This window comes from Notamacropus eugenii, chromosome 6 (genome assembly GCF_028372415.1).
Source record: "Notamacropus eugenii isolate mMacEug1 chromosome 6, mMacEug1.pri_v2, whole genome shotgun sequence".
In the NCBI taxonomy this organism is placed as follows: domain Eukaryota; kingdom Metazoa; phylum Chordata; class Mammalia; order Diprotodontia; family Macropodidae; genus Notamacropus; species Notamacropus eugenii.
Window position 1 is genome coordinate 296,066,788 of NC_092877.1, and position 21,310 is coordinate 296,088,097.

General features: G+C 36.7%; 1 protein-coding gene across 1 annotated transcript in view; it reads left to right on the top strand.

The window, feature by feature from the left end:
* Window positions 1–21,310, top strand: part of COG3 (component of oligomeric golgi complex 3) — a 73,826-nt gene that overhangs the window by 32,443 nt on the left and 20,073 nt on the right. Inside the window, exons 14-19 of the mRNA XM_072617198.1 lie at window positions 5,866–5,971; window positions 7,966–8,090; window positions 10,015–10,104; window positions 12,815–12,935; window positions 17,606–17,694; window positions 17,796–17,930. Coding sequence (XP_072473299.1) covers window positions 5,866–5,971; window positions 7,966–8,090; window positions 10,015–10,104; window positions 12,815–12,935; window positions 17,606–17,694; window positions 17,796–17,930 — 666 coding nt within the window. The remainder of the gene's footprint in view (window positions 1–5,865; window positions 5,972–7,965; window positions 8,091–10,014; window positions 10,105–12,814; window positions 12,936–17,605; window positions 17,695–17,795; window positions 17,931–21,310) is intronic.

A 21,310-nucleotide genomic window follows, 5' to 3' on the forward strand; every position in this document is an offset into this window, starting at 1 on the left:
TCCCTTCTTGGATTTTCTATTCTCTGTATGTCTTGTATGTATGTAGCTATTGCTATATCCCCAATTAGATTGTGAACTTCTTGAGGGCAAGGACTATTTTTTTTCTGTCTTTGTATGCCCAGGTACAGTACCTAGACCAGGAGTGGGGAAACCTGTGACCCTGAGGTCACATGTGGCCCTTCAGGTCTTCAAGTGTGGCACTTTGACAAAAAGTGACATTTTGATTCAGTCAGAGGCCACACTTGAGGACCTGAAGGCTGCAGGTTTCCCAATCCTGACCTAGACATTGACCCATTGAGAATTTGTGGTCTCCAGAATCAAGATTATGATTTGATTCATTGGATCTCTATGAGAAGAGTATTATTATCTTAGTTTAGAAGTTAATTAGGCATAGGAGAGATTAAATGACTGGCCTTAGGAGGTCTAGTAAGTCAGTAAGAAATAACATGAGAAACCAGAATTTTTAGTTCTCAGCCAGTTCTAAATATTTGTAAGTACAGTACCCATCCAGGTAGTAATTTTGGTCCTTATAAGGTTGCCTTTTGCCTCTTAGAAGTATTTTTAAAAATAGGACACCAACTCTCAAAAAAATGCTTTTTATTTAATCGCTGCTAATGTGTCAGGTCCACCAATATTTGCATAAGACATTTGATTTAAAACATAAATTTCATTATGATAATCAGCATTTAATTATACAGTGTACTATAAAAGGGTCATTTTCTTCATTTTATAATGCAGTAGATGCCTTATTGTTGATTTGTTAAATTTAAACAGAAAGTAAATAAAAATTAAGTTTGATTAAATAAAAATACACAAATACTGCTGTTGAAAGTGATAGCGTTCAAAGCATTTTGTTTGGAAGTTAGGAAAATTTTTGGTGAATGTAAATTTTACTGGGTTAGTAGTTGTTTCTTATCATTATTGAATTTAGTGTGATTCTAGTTAAACTTTTTGAAACTTGTTTTAAAAGCAGCTGTTTAAAAGTCCCTAATGGGGTTTTGCTGATTTTAAATTGGACTAGAGTATTATTAGCCTATTACTAGGTGACTATTTCTTTGGTATTTTCCGTTACCTGTAGAGAGCACAAATCAACAAGCATTTATTAATTGCTTACTCTGTGCTAGGTATTATGCTAAGTACTGGGACACCAACACAAGTGAAAGTAAAGACAGTCCCTGTGCTGAGGGAGCTTAAGTTCTAATGAAATGACATAAAAAGGAGTAGAGCTGGGATTGGTGTGTAGTGGAGAGGTCTAAAGCGTGAAAAGTAGAGCTGGGAGAGGAATGATTGGTGGCTGGCCTGGGCTCTAGGAAGGGAGCTGAAGGGAGGAGGGGTCTTTGAGGGGAGAAGGCCACGGTGGGGAGGGAATTTCCAGGGTAGAATGGCAGCAGCTGAGACAGATGAAAAGAAAGTGGTGAAGTACAAGAGTCAGAATGAAAGCTGGAGAGGAAAGGATCATAAAGGATGGTGATTTCTGTCTCTAGAACCTTTGTGAAAATCAGGAACCTTCTCATTCCTTTGTTAATCAGTATTAGTTTGAAAGGTGACTTGGAGCCATAGGGTAGATTTGGAGGTTTAGGGAGGTTTTGAGGAGAAGAGAAGCAGTAGTAAGTCTGCTGAATAGAGCCACGTGCTCAAGTAGAGGAGTGTAATAGGCTAATCAAATTAGAGAAGATTTCTCAAGTTTGCTATAATATAGTAGAGGGAATTATTTTCTTAAGTCTTGTTAAGTCTGAAAAAAACCCTAAATTTGGATGTGAACATTGTATGGTTAGCATTAGAACAAGAATATAACTTCTTAGAATTTGAATTGAGGTAAGAAAAGAAATCTCCAGAGCCTGTATATATTCCTTCCTCTGAAGGGAATTTGCTTGTAGAGACTTTCTAAAAGCTATGTAACTGCAATGCCCATGTAGTTTTTAAATGACACAGAACATATAGAGAATAGCCCATTAAAATTTTATTCTGAAGAGGAAATATTTTTTGAGAAAACATCTTTAAGTGTACCCTTATTAAAATCTTTTGAACAGACCCTTTCAACTTAGGAAAAATAATGGAAGAAAACATATCTATTTTTTAGGAGATGAATAACTCCCCCTAGTAGATGAGTGTTCAGGGCTAACAGTAGTCCTTAGAGGAATTCTAGGCATTACATGGAGATGGAGGACTGGAAGCCTCCGTTAGGATTTCCGTTCACTTTTCACTTTACTAGTTATGTTCTTTTCCCTTTCAGAGCAATTTTTATCTGTAACTTTGGCATTAAGAATTCAGCAATGAGCCATGATAGTTTTGTATTGCTTTAATCAAACCCTCTTCTCACTGTACGTTCTAATGACTTGGTGCTGCTTGGATGTCACTGAGGCATCATACTATCATATCACTACACCTAAAATCCAAGAGGATTGTATCTTATCTAAATTTGGCAGTTCCCATCGTCCTGATACGATGCTCTGAACATCACAGTTGCCAGTTAAATGTTTGTTAAATTGAATTGCATATTTGGCAGATGCTGTTTTTGTGAAGAAATACCAGAAATGCCATATATAGTTTATAGATTTTCAAAGAACTAGGTCAGGTTCTTGTAGTGCTTTAAGATTATTGTGAACATTATTTATAGTTGTATTAGAGATGTTAAGAGAACCAGTTAATGTTCAGTTTTAGTGCAATATCACACTTAGTGGAGGTGTTAGGAATGATATACAGATTAAATTGAATACTTGAAGGGTAAGTGAGATTTTAGCATTCTCTCCCACTGTGCCACGCTGCCTTGCCAATAAATTATGTGATTTATTTGTTGTACAGTATGGTTACAGGATCAAGTGGGAGATGATATATATAAAAGTACCTTGAAACCCATTTACTTGTTCAGTTGATCATCATTTATTGCTTATTCTCTGCCACTGCTGTGCAAGACACTGCGGTTACAAAGACAAAATCGAAACAGTCTTTGCCCTCAAGGACCTTCCATTCCATAAGAGGAAACTTTATGTACATATGTAAGCATATACAGAATAAATCCAGGGTAGTATTGGGAAGGAGGCCAGTAGCACTTATGGGAACAAGAAGGATTACATGAAATAAAGATTTTGTACACCTTCTTTGAGCTAGGCACTGTGTTTTTCTTTCCTTGTGAAAATGTGATGAACTTGTGCTTTCATCTGTTTTGTGGTCGTATGTTTAGTATTTTGGACTGGTTCTATTAATATAATTTTTGGTTTAGGTATCCCACATTTAGGAGAATAAGTTTGGTTTGTGTTTCCTGTGGTGGGTATGTTTAGCCATCCATCCTCTTATTTTTAAAAATAAAGTTTGTTTGCTTTTTCTTTTTAGTCACAATGGGTACCTCTTCTTTCTCTTCTTAAGTCAATATAGTCTGGCTTCTGACCTCTTCCAAAGCTGCTAATGATCTCTTAGTTGCCAAATATAGTGGCCTTTTTTCAAATCTCCTTCACCTTAACTTCTCTGCAGTTACTGACACTCTTGATCAGTCCTCTTTGATATTCTCTTTTCTCTAGATGTTCAGGACACCATTCTCTCCTGGTTTTCCTCCTACCTATCTGATCGCTCCTTTTCTGTCTCCTTTGCTGAATCCTCCAGTTCATATCCTGTAACTGTAGGTGTCCCTCAGGGTTCTGTTCTGGGCCTCCTTTTCTCCCTTCTACTTCACTTCGTGTTCTCATCAGCTTCCATGGATTTAATTACCATCATGATTCTCAAATCTACCATTCTTGGCCCAATTTCTGCAAACCTCCAGTTACCTTCAGTTTCACATCTCCATCTGCCTTTTTGCCATTTTGAACTGGATGTCCAGCTTAAACTCAGTGTATCCAAAACAGAACTCATTCCTTCCTTCTAAATCCTCCCTGCCATCTATCTACCTTCCTTATTATGGTAGAGGGCAACACCATCCTTCCAGTTCCCCATGCTCTGAACTCTCTATCTCCTTCCCCCCCCAGTCCCTATGTCCAAAGTGTTTCTAAGACCTGCGGATTTCACCTTTGTAAAATCTCTCAAATGTGCCCCCTTCTCTTTTTTTCACACTACCAATGCTCTGGTTCAGGCCCTCATTGCATCATGCCTGGAGCATTGCAATAGCCTGCTGGTGGATCTGCTTACTTTGAGTCTCTTCTCTCTCCATCCTATCCTCCATTCAGCCACCAAAATGATTTTCATAAAGCTCAAATCTGATCATGTTACTCTTCCTACCCAGTAAACTCCAGTAACTCCCTATTGCCCCCAGGACCAAAGGCACAGTACTTTGACATTGAAAGCGCTTCATGACCTGGCTCCCTCCTACATTTCTAGTGTTTTTAGGCCTTGCTGCTGAACACTCTGATCTAGTGAGGTTGTCTTCCTGGCTATTCGACAAACATGACACTCCATCTTTCACCTCCAGGTATTTTCTGACTCACCCTAATGCCTAGAATGTTCTCCCTCCTCTGTTCTGATCACTGACCTCTCTGGCTTCCTTGAAGTCCCAGCTAGAATCTCATCTTCTGCAGGAAGCCTTCCCCAACCCTTCTTAATGTCAGTGCTTCCTTCTTTCAGTTATTTCCTTTATTTTTGTCCTGTATATTTATCCTGTCTATAACTTGCTTTGTATATATTTGTTTTGTTTTTATCTCCCGCCATTAGCTTCTTGAGAACAAGATGATCTTTTGTCTCTTATTGCCAGGGCTTATAGCACAGTGTCTGGTACATAGTAGGAGTTTTATTAATTAGTATTTATCAATTGAAATACCCATGCTGTGCCTTCAATTTGAACCCTATTTTGTAACAGATAAAAAGCAGAAATGCCAGTAATCACATCTGACAGTATGGACAGCATTCTTCCCAAGTAGCCGCAAGTCTGTTCTCTGAAGAAGTAGGGAAGGGTATGGTTCATTGTCTGTTTTCTGAGAACTTTATTCAGGTTTTGCAGTTACTCAGAATTTCAATTTCCTTTAAATCTTTTCATTTATGTTATTCTAGTCATCATGCACATTGTTCTTTTGGTTCTGCTTATTTCACTTTACATTAGTCCATACAAATCTTACCGTATTTTTCTGAATTTTTCATATAGGTCATTTCTTGTGGCACACTCTTATTCCATCTCGTTCATGTTTTTCTTCCACTTATTTCTCAGTTGCTATGTACCCATCTTTATTTTCAGTTGTTTGCTTTCAAAAATAGTTCTACTGTGAATATTTTGTTATGTGTTGTATCTGTGTTCCTGCAGTAGAGTATTTGCCCTTGAGTGGAATTGCTGAGCCAAAGGGTATAAACAGGTTAGTTGTTTTTTCTTGCATTATTTCACATTGCTATTTACAAATGGTTTGATCAGTTCACAGTTTCATCCACAAAATATTGTTAATGTGCCCTTTTTCCCCACAGCCATTCTAATATCAACTTCTCTTTTTTGTTTTGGTCATTTTTTGCCGATTTGTTGGGTTGTTTTGACATGTATTTTCTTGTTTTTCACGATTTGGAGCAGCCTTTCATATGACCATTAGTAGTGTACAATTCTTTTGAAAACTTCTTATCCTTTGGTCATTTATCTGCTGGGGAATTGCTCCTAGCTCTTGGGTTGATCGCTTAATCTATCTTGGCTACCAAACTTTGATTAGTGATATTTGATGCAAACATTTTCCCCACTCAACAATCCAAAACTTTTTTATTTATCTGTTTTTTATTATTACCTCTGTTCACTGGATAAAATCTTCCTCACAGAGTACACTTTTGAAATTTTAGCATGTTTCAAATTTGCGGTTCAGTTTACAAACTTGAAATTAGAAACTACTTTTTAGTAACAAAACAGACCATTCCATGTGCTGAGCTTTCCCCAAAGCACCATTTTAACGGTGTGTTCCTTTGTTTTTTCCATAGCAAATTGCACAGAGTTTAAAAGATGAACAAAAGAAGGTACCCTCAGAAGCCTCATTTTCAGATGTTCGGTTAGAAGACACACCATCTAACAGCCTAAATAAATCCGGTATGTCTAGAAACGTATTTGATGGCTTCTCTGTCAACAGTGGAGTGAGGCAGCTCACTGGATGAGCAGTGGCAGCATGATGGCTTTGGTCCTCAGCATCCTTATTATTACTGTTACTGCTTGGGTGTGTCAGAGAGACAGTGAGCAGAGGTAGCAGCAAGGCATCCTTCTCAACTACTCTGCAGTGGTCTGAGCCCAGTCCCGTTAACCACACACTAAACTGAGAAGCACATTAGAACACAAGGAGACTAATAAGGAGCTGAAAATATTTATGTGGTCACCTCAACAAACCTTTGTTTCAAGGATGCATTGTTTTTTGTGCTTTCTTTTGAACGGGTGATTCTGTATGAATCAGAATTATTAGCACATAAAAATTGCTTATAGCATGTGGTCTTCTAAACATTTACTCTGGAATTTTCCTAGCTTTTCAATAGCATTATTCAGCCTCAGAGTTGAGAAGATGATATTTCAGAGTGACTTTAAGAAGAACTGTAAAATTTGAAGTTCTTGGATGCAGTTTATTCAGAAGTGTCAGATGTTCCAATGGCCAAGGAAAAGCTTTGCTGTGTGTTGTGAATTTTATGAAACCAATGCCCTTCTATGAGATTAGCACTAGGATCAATACTGCCTGGGACATCTAGCTTCCACAGGATCCCTGACTGCCTGCAAGGTTCGGCTTGAGGGGGCCTTCCCTCTTTTCCCCAGTTGTCAGAGTCTTTACCTTACCTCACGCTTTTGTTGTACATGTTTTGTATTTACTTATTTGTCTATACATTGTTTTTATTACTCTGTCAAATGTCAGGGCAGGGACTAATTCTTTTTTTTTTTTTTCTGTCTTCATTGCCTAACACAGTGTGTGGTCATAATAGGTATTTAATAAATGCTGTTGAATAAATGTAATAACACTTTAAAAATATTCTCATAACAGCACACTATTGTTTCCATACTACTGTCTCTTTTATTCAAAAATTCTCCATTACTTTTCCATTTATGTATATGTATATGGACCTTTTCAGCAGAATCTAGGAAAAAGCTTTTGTGAACCACAGACAAGTGTAAAGATTGTGCTCCCCCCACTTTAAAATTGCATTTGCCCCTGTATTCCTGCCACTTGCAAACTTCTAGTAGTGATTTTGTTGTAATCGGCAAATAACTAGTGACTTAAATAAAAATCAATACCGGAATACATTGGAAAACAGAATTTTGAGTCATTAAAGTGTTCCTTATTGTACCTCTCCCTGCCCTCTTTTGCATGTTGGGACCCGTGCTGCCTGTGTCTGGTCCTAAGTCTTATTCAACTTTGAAAATTGATACTAGCCTATGGCAAATGATAATTTATGAAGAGTGACTCACTAAGACAGTTAAACTCATTAATTATCAGTGTACTTTTGGGGAGAAAAGTGTTTAGAAGGGGATAGTTTGTGGGTAGTATATTTATCATGAGTCTTGTATGTTTCCAGGGGCTGCTAGGTGGTGCAGTGGATAGAGCACCAGTGCAGGAGTTAGGAGAACCTGAGTTCAAATCTTACCTCAGACACTTGACACTCACTAGCTGTGTGACCTTGGGCAAGTCACTTAACCTCAATTGCCTCCTCCTGGGTCATCTCCAATCATCCTGATGAATATCTGGTCACTGGATTCTCATGTTTCTGGAGGAGAAGTGAGGCTGGTGACCTGCACAGCCCTCCCTCACTCAAAACAAAGTCAAGTACAAGTCATATCATTTCTCTGATGGCATGGTCTTCTTTGGCAATGAAGGACGAACACACACAGTTGTATGTTTGCCTGAATGTTTCATTTTAATATGTTAATATTGATATAATTTGCCATTCCTTGGTACAGTTGCTAATTAAAAATGAAGCTTTGTTACAGTTTGCGTTTCCTAGTAGCCTGAGAACAAATGAAGGACCCTCAAGTGTCTTATAATGTAATTCTTCTAAGACAGGAGTACACAATTAAGAAATTTGAGTGGCTGTTCTATATTTGATCTTTAGGCGCAGGAGAATCGCTTAATCCTAGACCACAGGCCACAATTTCACCAGCAGATCTTCATGGAATGTGGTATCCCACTGTTCGAAGGACTCTTGTATGTCTCTCTAAGCTATACAGATGCATAGATGTACGTATGGAAACTTAAATTTCTTTATATTTCATATTTTCTGCTATTTGAAATAACAATTTTAAACTTTGTTCACAGAGTTTAGAGCAATATTTTGTCAGTATTATAACATTTTAGGGTATTGGGATTAGGAGAGTCGTTTAGTTTTCTTCTCAACTTTTCCATTATATAGATGAGAAAGCCAAAATATATGTTGAGACCTGCCCACAGTTACTTAACTAGTTAATGGAACCAGCGTTAGAATCTAAGTCTTTTGAATTCTTTCTATAGCTTTTGTTTCTTTGTATTTATAGTAACAGAAATCCAAGTAAAAGAGACTTTTTCAGACTCCTGTATCAGATTTAAATAAGTTAGAAATAATGCTACTAATTTAGATCCAAATGGTACTTTGAATCAATATTTTCAATAGGTAGCTCTTAAAAACCTCAAATTGTTCAGTGTTCAGAAATGAGTGGGAGGTTTAGTTATATATTTTTGCAGGTAGCTGACTTATTTTAAAACATTTTATTTTAAACATTTTATTTAATGAAGTGATTGCAATTTTCTTCAAGATTCAATATATTTAATGCTATAATCTACAAAACAGCAATAATTTTTAAAAATATAAAATATTTTAATAAAATATATATTTGTATCTATTTAAATATATAGATATATGTGTTGACATCAGCTTTAGTCACATTTAAAATAAAAAGACTTAGATGATGAACCTAGTCATAGAAAGAAGTAGTTGGGTGAGTTCCACTGGTGCTTAAGAATAATATATGTGAATAGTGAGTAGTTTCCTGGCTGGTAGGGGCTTCCTATGATCTCCTTTATTCCTTGGAAATGTCTGAGGGCTCAGCATCTTAGAAACTGGAAACTACAGAGCTGTTCCATAGGAGTAGAATGGAAAAATGATCTAGTTACATATCTTTATACCCACATAACTATTGTTGCCTATGACTGGTAGTCTTGGAACACTGTTAGAAATATCTTTTTTCTAGCTTCTGGGACTTCCTGTAACTGGAATCAGGTCATCTCTTCAGTGTTAGAGATGCCCAGGTTTCTAGCTGAAAATTCTTTCCAATGACAGGCTTGGCTGTTTCCATCCTCACCCAGCTTCTAAGATAGGATGGGAGGGAAGAGTCAGAAAAGGGCTGTTAGGTATGGTTATTAACAAAGTTGTCTATCATATATTTTGCATTGTAATCCATACAGCTGCATTTATGCATTCATTTGTGGAAATAAAAGATGTCTGCTCACTGGAGGTCGGAGGTTGGAGGGCAGCTAACTGGTAGAAATCTTTGCTCGAGGAATGGGCAGAAAATTTTGTCTGTAGGAGTAGATCAGACCTTGTAGCTCTGTAGCTCTTATAAGCTATTCCTCACATCACCATTACCCCTTCTTTCTAGCTGAGTGCTTGCAAGAGACACCAGTGAGGAGAAGTACATTCCCTTGGACTTAGAAAATGACTCAAGACTTGAATAATTACTTAAGTTATTCCTTTAAGTCAAATTTGATTTGAATATCGAATTAGTTTCAGGGATTTTATTACAGTATAGATGTGTATTCTCTTTGTTAATTGGAAGAAAAAGTACTATGCCATAGAATATAACATTTATTAAAATGTTACACACCACAGAATCAGACTGATAGAGTTGAAGGGACTTAATCAGATAGTTAAATTCCTTCATTTAATGGAAAAGGAGATGGAAATCCAGAGATGGAGAATGGATTGTCTAAGATCTCATAGCTGGAAACTAGCAAAGTGGGAACTTGAGCCCAGGATCTTTTAGTTAGTTGTACTTGTATGTCTCATCCTTGTCATTCGTTTTTAAAAATCAGAGGCTGGAAGAAAGTTGTTTTTTTTTTAAATACCATCTTGTATTTTCTCATTTTTAAATGTTGTATCAATACTTAAATACTTTTTTTACTCCACCAGAGGGCAGTGTTCCAAGGATTATCCCAGGAAGCATTGTCAGCTTGCATTCAGTCATTACTGGGAGCTTCAGATTCAATCTCCAAAAATAAGGTTTGATGAAAAGTGTTAGATGAAAATTTGTGGTCCTTCATGGTGTTGTGGAACATTACACATTCATGTGCAGAGACAGATGCTACAAGTCATCTGACTATAGAATTTAGTCCCTTGTCAGACTAGGCTGCCTGTGTGCCCTATGTAAAGCATGAACATTTCATTGTAGACAGTGTAATAATATGTATGTAACCTTGGTGTTAAAATTCAACTCCAACTGGGTGTTGATAAAGATAGTGTACACTGGAAATAATTGCCTTTTCTTTTTCTTGGCAAAGATTTCTTTTTCAAAATGTAATTAGCTTGAGTGCTAATCATTTGCCCACTTTCTTTGAATGTTATAAATCCCATAGTATTGAAGCTTCTGTTTACATCTGTAGCCATTGGGGAAATGGGACTGGAAAAGTTCTGCATTACTCTAGTCCATGACTAGTTTTTATGGAGCAGCAGCTATTTTAGAAAGCTGAATGGGGCATTTAAACTTTTTTAGAGTTTACTTAGGGTTTTCTCATGGGGTTAGTTAAGGATTGTTCTCTACATTATCAGAGTAGTTTTTCTTAAACCCAGGGTTCTACCCGGACTGTTTCTCTGCCACCTTTGTTCTTCCCTCCTTCTCCTTTGTTCCTTGGATATTTCCAACAAGAAAGGGTTGTGTGGCTGTCATTGCCCCCTAGGCCCATCCTGTAGATGGCAGTTATTTCAAGTGTGTAGGAAAAGAACTGTAGTGATTCTCTTCACTCTTTGTAGCTGTGGCTTCCTTTCACAAACCCTTCCCATCCTCATGAATATCTTGTTCTACCTTTATTTCAAACCTGGCATTTTCAAAGTTTCATATTAACAGAAAGTAGTATTACCCTTCCCCCAAAATGTTGGACATGTTAGACCAGTCTTAATGTCTTCCATGTATTTTCATTCTCACCTTCCTATGTTAGGGAAGTGGAGGTTAAGATTTTGATAAGTGTACCAGGAGAGGATAGAGCATGGGTTTTTAGACAGACAGTTTAAGATTTAGACAATTTATATCTTAAGTTAGAACCATTCACATTTTTTTCTATCCTAATTAGTAGGATATAGGTGACACTGGCCTCCCCTTTGTCTTTACCACAGACCTATAACAGAGGTAGAAGGACCCTGTATTTTCTGTTTTTCACATCTTAAGCTTCTATATTGCATTGCCATGTAGCTCTGTTCCCATCTAAGTGGATGAGCAGACAATCAATTTGATGAGCATTAACTTTTTTATTTTCATGGCTGAAATGTCATATCCTTTTTGGTATCTCAAGCTTTAAAAAGATGACTTTATAAAAGTAGTTTATGATAGCCTTGAACTTTTTCCTTTTTTTTAAAAAAAAGTTCTTGTCCTTGTATGTTATTTTTTGTTTGTGAATTAACTCTCAAAATCTCTTTAAGAAAGCAAATATGCCACCGTTTTCTGTACATTGAACCACATCAGCTTTGTAAAATATGCTTTCAAATTCCATAAATTTCATCGTAGCAAGAATTACTTTTAAAGGGAGCAGATTTTAAAGAGGGAAACCCAGCATTTCCAGTACTTAGAATAATATCTGGCATGTACCAAATTTAATGAACAAATGCTTCATGGTTGATTGTTTACTTGACATTGCATAAAAGAAAACACATAGTGTCTTAGCTTGTTTTGTGTTGAAAATGTCTGTGGAATGGGGAACAAGTTGATAATTTTTTTTTACTTTAAGCCATGAAAAGTTAAGCTAATTGCTTATAACGGAAGAATAATAAACTTTCTCTGTTATATTGTTTCACTAGAGATTACCTCCCAAATTTCACATTCGTGCTTGACTAGCACCAATAATACATAGGGTCTCTTTATGTAAAAGAGTCTGGTCTGTGCTTTGAAAGTGAAATTGAATTACAGAACTGCATGGATAGGTAAAGGAAGGGATTCAAGGAGGCTTTTAGTCATGTGGAAAAGCACAGTGAAGTGCAGGGATATTCCAAAGTAGAGCTTTTCTCTTTATACTTGGGAGGCACCCTGTGTGAGACTAGACAACACTTCAGACAAAATAAAGAGAAACACTGCTGCAGAGGTCTGACAATGGAAACTGGAAAGATGTCCTGTCTCCCTGTTCACCTCCTGTGTTTCCAGATTCATGCTGGGGGCTGGGGGTGGGTGGGGAGAGAGAGAGAGAGAGAGAGAGTGTGTGTGTGTGTGTGTGTGTGTGTGTGTGTGTGTGTGTGTGTGTGTGTGTGTGTGTGTGTGCGCGCGCGCACAGATGCATATACATACATACATCTCCCTAAAATACACATATAGACGTATACACATATACATATGCATGTGCTGTGTCTCACCTGCATTTAAAGTATAAATTTAAAATAAACTGATGCTTCTCTTTAAATTTGTCGTTTCGTACCTTTCTGGGAAGGAAAGTAATTGTTTTGTTTTTAACAGACTTCCTTTCCTGTTATTGGATTAGAAGGACATAAGCAGTGTAGATTTCAGTAAGATTTTGAGAGCCAGATTTTCCCATATAATTTTCAACAGAGAGAGTTTAGGGAGTCACAGAGATACTATAAAACTATTAGATTTAGGCTAAGGGCTCCAAATCTAAATGGGAATAACATTTATTAAAATATGTTACTTTTGTTATAGTTACGTACATATAATTGATCCTTTTTTTGTATTTCTGTTTAACCTTCCGTACTATGTATTTTCCCCCTTTCAATTTAGACCCAGATTGATGGACAACTTTTCTTAATTAAGCATCTTTTGATTCTTCGTGAACAAATTGCTCCATTCCACACTGAATTCACCATTAAGGAAATTTCCCTGGACCTTAAGAAAACTAGAGGTACTTCATTGTCCTGGCTGGCATAATTGGGCAGATTTAACCTGTCCAGATATGTCCGCGTAGGGTCTAGGTTTACTTTATGTTCATCTGCAATGTTTTCGCATGCTTGCTGAACATATTACTGGCTTGCTGTCATCTGTGCTGCAGACATTCTAAATGCTTCTCATATGCTGTAACATCTTCTTAGAAAGGAAGAACATTAGACCATTTTTGTTTATTTGATGCCAGTACAACTTGTTGAAAAATGGAGGGAAAACTCTCATTTTCTTTTTCTACACAATACCAAAGAGATGGTTTGACTGATTTGACTGAATTGATCAGCTGGTCACTGTAGTAGAAATCTAGGGAGTGGTAGGAGGCAGTGGAGGAAGCACTGGTTGAGGAGCCCGGAGAGCTACGTACTTGTTCTGGTTCTGCTACTTTGGGCAAGCCCCCTGGAGATTTTCATCTTCTGAAAAATAGGGAGGATGATAGTAGTAATGCTGTAGAACTCGTAATATTGTTGTTGTAAAGGTCCGATGAGATAAGGATCTGAAATGAGATGATGTATCTGAAAGTGCTCCAACAAGGATGTCCCATTTTGTAGAGCTAGCTTTTTTTTCAGCAGTTAGCAGGAACAGTGTCATGCTGGCTTAGAATCTATCAATCCAGCCATTTTTGTTGAACAGTACATTCAAGCAGTGGTTTGTGGACATAGGTTAAGGGTGTGTCACAAATTTCTCTAAACCTATCAGTTTAGACTTTCTTGACACTATAATATTTATAGTTTTAGCTTATTTAAGTTCTTTGGCTCGCAGGTTATTTAAGTTCACTATTATGGTAACTAGTCAAGGAATAATAAAACCTTTTTTTACAAGCTTACCTATATTCCTCAGCAAACATTTTTTAAGCCCTTGCTACATGCCAGGCATTGTGCCAGATACAAGTTAATAGAGCAAGGCTCTATGAGAGACAGAATTGGGATTGAGGGAAGAGAAGAGAAGGAATGGGAATAAACATTTATAAAGTGCCTGCTTTGTGCCAGGCACTGTGCTAAGTGCTTTACAAATAAATTCCATGAGATAAATGCTATTATTGTCCCCACTTTACAGCTGAGGAAACTGAGGCACACAGAGGTGAAGGCACTCAGTAAGTGTTTGAGGCTTGATTTGATCTTAGGATTCCTTGACTCCAGGCCTCGTGCTCTATCCCCTGAGCCATCTCGCTGCCTTTGGCCATAGGTAGAACAGTTAGCCTCAGGAAGGAAGACCAGCCCTTCCTCTGAGATGAAGAGGAAGGGGGAGTATGTCAAGACACAGAGATTTGAGGTAGGGAGTAAAGAGAATTAAAGAAGCTTAGTTGAAGAAACTCAGAAGCTCATGATTCACGTTTTGCGTGACTAGGAATAGCTCCTTCAGCATCCCTGAAGAGGGGGTCATCTAGCTTCTGCTTAAAGATGCTCAGTATCTGGGGACTTGGAATCATAGGAGACAGTACAGAATGTTTGTGGATAGCTCTAATTCTCTTATCAGAGAACTGGCTAGTCATTCATGCATTCAGTAATTCATCTATTCAATTACAATACATTTTCTAGGCATTGGGCAGATGCATAAAGCTGATTTTGATAATATCCCTACTTCAGCTAAAATCTAGCAAAGAGGTACAGCACACATAGAAGTATGCAGTATTGTTTGACAGATATACAGTAATTACATAGAGTATGATAGACCCATGAAACAGATACAGAGTGCTGTAAGAGGTCAGAGGAAAGATTACTTGTAACTGGGAAGATTTGAGGAGGCAATTCAGGATGAGATGTCAAGAGAGGTAGATATTGAAGGATGAGGATAAGATGTCAAAAGGTAAGAACTGAAAATGTGAGCAGAGTCCTTTCTAGGTGTGAGGAGTTGGTTATGAGTGAAGGCTTGCAAATGGAGATTTGTGAAAAATATATATAATCTCTGATTTGGTTAGAATGTAGAACATGTAGAGTGTCAAACTCAAGTAGAAATGGATCCCTGCAGACCTCACATCGACTTAGAAGACCACAAATTAAAATTATCCTTGTTTCATTGTATTTTTTTTTTTTTGTTAAACATTTCCAAGTTACATTTTAATCTGGCTCAGACCTTCTCAAGTTTGATACCTCTGATGGAGAGGATAGTATGAAAATTACGTGTGTTTTTCTGTCCATTGGAGCATAAACTCCTTGAGAACAGGGACTATGTTATTTTTCCCTTTATATTCATAGTTCATAGCACAGTTCCTTATGCATACTGGAAATTTAAATTTAAATAAATATTGAAGAAAGTAACATTGACTGGCTTCCATCTTAGCAAAGAGGAAGTAGTATTGTCTAATGAGAAAAGGTGGGAGGTTGAGGTTAAGGGGTTAAAGCCCTGATATGGAGATTCTGCTTATATTTTTGGCATTTGATTTGATCTATTGTATTGCTAAATTTTTATTACAAAGTGCTAGTTATTAAAGATTCTATTATACTTCCTTTTGTCCCTAACTGGCTTACTTTCTGATACAGTGGGTGCCCTTTGTTTCAAGTGTTGTAGGTGTGAGGGGGAACAAGGTCATGTTGATGTTTTTTGTATTCAACATGTCCAGAATGGAGCTCTCCTTTAAACACATCCTTTCTCTAAGTTTTCCCACTTCTCTTAAGCACAGTGTCTTTCCATTCACCTAAATTTGTAGCTTTGGAGGCATCCTTGATTTTGCCCTCTCTTTCACCTTCAATAGCTAAGTTTTATTGATTCTCCCTCTGTAAATCTCTCTCTCTCTCTTTCTCTCTGACTCTTTTTCTTTCTATTTCTCTCATTTTCTTTCTACTCACATGGTCACCCACCACAGTAGTTTAGGCCTTCCTCACATTTATCTAGACCTATCACAACAGCCTCTTAATCAAACTCCTGGTTTCCATTCTTTCTTATCTCCAGTCTATCCTTCATGCAGCTGCCAAGATAATCTTTTTAAAGTACAGCTCTGATCCTGTCTTAAAGCACAGGTCTGTTGATGCCAGAATAAGCTTCATTGACTCCTGTTGCCTAGAGGATGTAGCACAAACTCTTTAGCTTATCATTTAAAGCCCTTCTTAATCTGGTTTCAGTTAACCTTTCTGTTTATTGTACGTTACACCCCTTTGTGCACTTGGTGTTCGCTTGGTGTTCATAAGTGTCTCCCATCTACTTGCCTTTGCACAGGTTATCTATCTCCTCCCTCCTCATCTCTGCCATTTGTAATCTGAAAGCTTTCTTTAGACCATAGGTTGTTAGTGTTCCCTCTCCAATCTCCTCAAGTATCTCTTTGTGCTGTATCATTTACCCCAGTGGAATATAAATTCCTTTAGGGCAGGGATTGTTTTTAATTTATCCTCTGGATCCCCAGCATCTAGAATTGTGCCTTAAACATAATAGGTACTTAATAGTTGTTGGATTGGTTTCTCTTTACTATTAGGATTACGTTGATTTCTATCAAAAATTCAGATTGCACACTGCAGCCCAGTCATTTATCATTTAGATCAAAATTACTTCTTTTTATTATTAGGTATTTTAATAATACTATTACTGTGAAGGATTTTAGTTGATGAGATTGTGAAGTATAGGATTAACATTTGTACTATTCTGATTAATCTTCCATTCTTTCTGGCCTGTAAATTGTTGTTATTTGTTTCTGGTTCTTTGCATGATGAATTATTAAACTGTAATTAACACTGAATATAATAAACACTAATATTTTGTCAGAATTTGGCTTGGGGTATATTTTTCATAAACCTTAGACATTCAAAGTGTAATTTGATATGACTTCATTTATTGTAAAAAGAATTCTTTTAAGTAACTAAAAGCTATAAAAAGGAGAAAATAGAACCAAGGAGCTACTTACTAATGTTTTGTTCTGAGTGCTTTCTCCACTGGAGATTCTCTTTCATTAAGATAAGGCACGGTGTGGTTGTGTGCCTGAAAAAGCACAGTTAGAAATGTTTGAAACTTTGCTTTTTCCAGTTGGACAAAGCCAAAGTAAGAAATAGTCATTTCATTCTGTTACTTTTTATGCTTCTGTCTTATCTTTTAAGCCGCTGACTTCTCATAACTAACCCTCACAGCTTATTGCATTTGAACATCAATGAGACCCTTAGTACTTGGAGTAGGTTCTGGCTAGGCTGGAGGTTAAGGGTTAAATATGTCCTTATGGTGTTCCCCTGGCTGGCACACAGTTTTGTTCTCTTCAATTTCAAATGGATAAATCTTTGTGCCAGCCAGAGGCTGTAGCTGTGAAGCTGGGTAAGTAGTTTTGTTCTTTATCAGCATACAAAAACCAGTTTTTACAGATTAATTCCTCTGAAAGTCCTAATATGGTAGCTGTATAGCTAAGTTATCATTGATGAAGTTTTTAATCAGATACTCAGCATTTATTCCATTTTTTTTCATTTAGAAATGATCAAATTGCAATTGCTAGTTATTTTAAAATTCTGACTTTTAAAAAAATACAAAAAGACAGTCATTATTCATGTCCATATTATCCTTATCCTTTGAGTAGAGTTGGTTGAATTGAACTTGGCTTTTTTTTCCTTGTTGGAGTAAAGGAGTAGTATTTATTGTCCATTGAAATGACAAAACATATCTTTCTTTAGGAGCTGTACTAGCTAAAACTTACATACTCATAGCACGGGTAATTTTGTTTCACAGATGCAGCATTTAAAATCCTGAACCCTATGACTGTTCCAAGATTTTTTAGGCTGAATAGTAACAATGCCTTAATAGAGTTCTTGTTGGAGGTGAGGAGTCTGTTAATTTTGAGGGGGGAACTACATTTGTTTAAAGGTGTGTGATTTCTAGGCACGTAAAAATAGAAGGAAATTGTTGTTTTCTTTTTAAGGGTACTCCTGAGATAAGAGAGCACTATCTTGACTCTAAAAAAGATGTAGACCGACATCTGAAGTCAGCTTGTGAGCAGTTTATTCAGCAGCAGACCAAGCTGTTTATAGAGCAGCTGGAGGAATTCATGTCAAAGGTATACGTGTTGCTGCATTTTTGCCTTTGAAAAATAATCCTTAGTCTCCCCCATATCTCCTTTTATGTAATCATCCTTTTGTGATACCATTAGCAGTCAAAGATCATGAACCATAAGCTTTTGATGTCTTCAGCCTGTAGATCTCTCAGCATATTATTATCAAAATATTTTGTCTTGAAGAGTTTGGGATGTTTCACCATTTTAAAGGAAAGTCTATGAATAATAATTAGCTGTGCTAATTATAGTCAGTTTCATGGTTATGTGTGGAATAATTATCCCTGTTGGGGTTTTTGATCCTTGCTGTTGACTATTTGATTGAGAATCGGTTGAGGGAGCTGGGAATGTTTAACCTGGAGAAGAGAAGACTTATTAAGGGACAGGATAGCTGTCCTCCAATGTTTGAATGGCTCTCATGGGGAAAAGGGATTAGGTTTGTTCTGCCCAGCCTCAGAGGACTAAGCCTAAGAGCCTTAAGTTGCAGAGAGGTGTATTTACGGTCCTTGATAACACAAACAAAAAGCCAAAAAACAAAACTTCTTAATTGTTAAAGCTGCCCCCAAATGGAATGGGTTGCCTTAGGAGGGCATGCATTTCCTGTCACTGGAGGGAGACCTTCAGGTAGAGGTTAGATGATCACTTGTTAGGGCTGTTGTAGAGTGGATTCTTGTGTAATTTGACTTTTGAAGTCTCTTCTAACTATGGAATTCCACGGGAAAGTGATTTGGAGCAGGACTTCAGCTTGTTCCCTAAGAGTAGAGCTTCTTAAAACCTTTCATGGGGTAGTTGTTTGCAAGTTCTCTGCTACCTTACAGACTCACAGAATTGGATTAGAAGGGCCTTCAGAAGCCATTTAGTCCGGTCCATATCTGACTAGGAATACTTGGTACCATATTCTTGACAAAGTGATGATCCATTTTCTATTAGTGCCTTGTGCCTGAGCCTCCCATCTCATCCCACTTTGGGACATTGCTAGACACTGTCACACTTCCTTTCCATTTGACTTGGGTAGTTGAGAGGTGAAAACTATACCGAGACATAAATATTCTATATACTAATAACTATACTAGCATATTAAATATATATAAAATATATTTTGCATTTAAAATTCATATATGAGCTACGGTCAATTAGTACACTTAGATCACAGCTATTTTGATACTCCTGTATTCAGTGAGTTGGTTTGTTTTTTAAAATCTCACTTGAGATTTTTGATCACATCAAAAATGTATTTTAAAAAACCTGGGTATTAACCTCTATTCAGTAAACATCTATTAAAGAATAATTCCATCATAGTAGGTGGGGTTGTTTTGAGGATCAGATGAAAGAATATTTCAGAAGTGCTTTGTAAACCTGACAGTGCTATGTAAATGCAGTGTATCATACTGTACTAGTTAATTTGAGGATAATGGGGATAATGGAAGAAGTCAGACATGTTCCTGCTGCCAAAGAATTTTCAGTCTAATTGGAGAGACAGGACATTAAGACATGAAACAACTAAAGAACAGATGCATCATGTAAGTCTATGGGTGACTGCATGTGATAGTTGCCATATTCACCCAACATCTAGGAAGCCATCAGTTTTAAGCATCAAGCCATTAGATAATAGAAGTGTCAGAGGAGTCACAATCAGATGATTTGCTGATCTTTGATGGCACTTTACCCAGTTAGTTAATTTCAACAGGCACCTAGATTTTGGGTTATCAAATTGGAGGTTCTCCTTTTTATAACAAGTGAAGACTTTCAACTCTTGTTTTGTGTTACTTTGATGATAAAGTGGTATCAGAAGCATTTAGAACTTTGGCACTTGTGAAATATAATTTTCACTGGAGTTATTTTCATATTGAGCCAGCATAGAACAACACTGGACACATTTTTTGCAGTACACTTACATTAATCCTAACTGGGAGCCAGTGTTATTGATTAGAATTCCATAGTTGTAGCTTTAGGTTTAATTTTGGCCAAATAGAGAAATAAAAATGCTTAGGTGTTTTATGGAGAGATGAAGCTTCTGAAACAAGTATTTGCTGATACTGAAATCCGAGATTCAAGGATAATAGACACTTTAGAAATGAACAGATTTAAACATGTAAATTCTTTGATTCATTTTGTTGAGGAAGAGACCTTAGCATAAACTGAATGAAGTTTAGGTATTCGGGAAGACCCTGGATACCTGAAAATTTTAGAGTAAAATAGAGAACTATGTAGAGAGTCTTTAATTTGGTCTGTAATATAACAACATGCTTCTTCCTAGACCACACTGCACCTCAGCTGAACCTCAGCACTGTTTTCTTCCAGAGTGCTATTCCAATCCTTCCTCACCTAACTGTAGGTTGGGATTGTGAAAACATGGAGCTATGACTTCTCCCAGGGACTTTTACATTTGATCTTACGCTCTGTGACCTTTGCCCCATATAATTTTCTCCTAACCCTGACCCCTAACCACTCTTTTAATATCATATTTATTGTGTTCCTCCTAAGAATATTTAAATCAGTACTATAATTTTTATTACAGTGTTACTCCTGTATTGTGCTATGTTGAATTTGAGTGTGTGCATTAATTTTTTTTCCTATTGACCAAAAGAGAAACAAATTTGCTTAATAAAGAATAGCTGTGTTATGTAACTCACCACTAGAGTTTGTGACATTCTGATCCCTTAAGGTGATAGCTGCTTGTATTTTTTTCCTGAAAATTTTATTTCTACATGAAAAATGTTAAAGTACTGTAGAGGAAAATAATGAAAGATCTAAAATCAACTTTCACATTTTCCTGACAGCTAGAGCATTTGTTTCTAGGAGTCAACAAAGCTATTTATCTTTAAGAGAACTTCCCATAAATGTGAACAGAAAAGCTTTTTTTTATTTTCAAAAATGAAAGTCTTGTCTCTTCTGACAGAATTGATATTTCATAGGAATTATGCCTTTTATTATGAATGATTGCAAGAGATAGGGGGTTCTGAACTGAGTTTTGGTAAATAAAAGAAGCATATTTCATCTCTTATTTGAGTGTGCATTAAAAAATGTCAGATAATACTGGACATAAATATCCTCAATATATGTCCTCCTCTTGTCACCTTAAATTCGGATTGATTTTCCTTTAAGTAGGAGCTTGCTTAGTATGAACCAACATAGTTTAGTGCATAGAGCAGAGATTCTCAAAAAAAAAAAAAAAATTATTCATGGGCCCTGCCCTCCCCTTCCCCATGATCTATTTCCTTTAATCCTTTAACATTTCTTTGAAATTTGCATCATTTCCTTAAAAATGTGAAATATTTTTTTAAAATGATGCATCTTAAATTTGATAATTTATTGTAAATTTGTATTATTTTCTTGCATTGAAATTTTGATGATGCTATATTGTATCATGTGGCCATATAGTATCA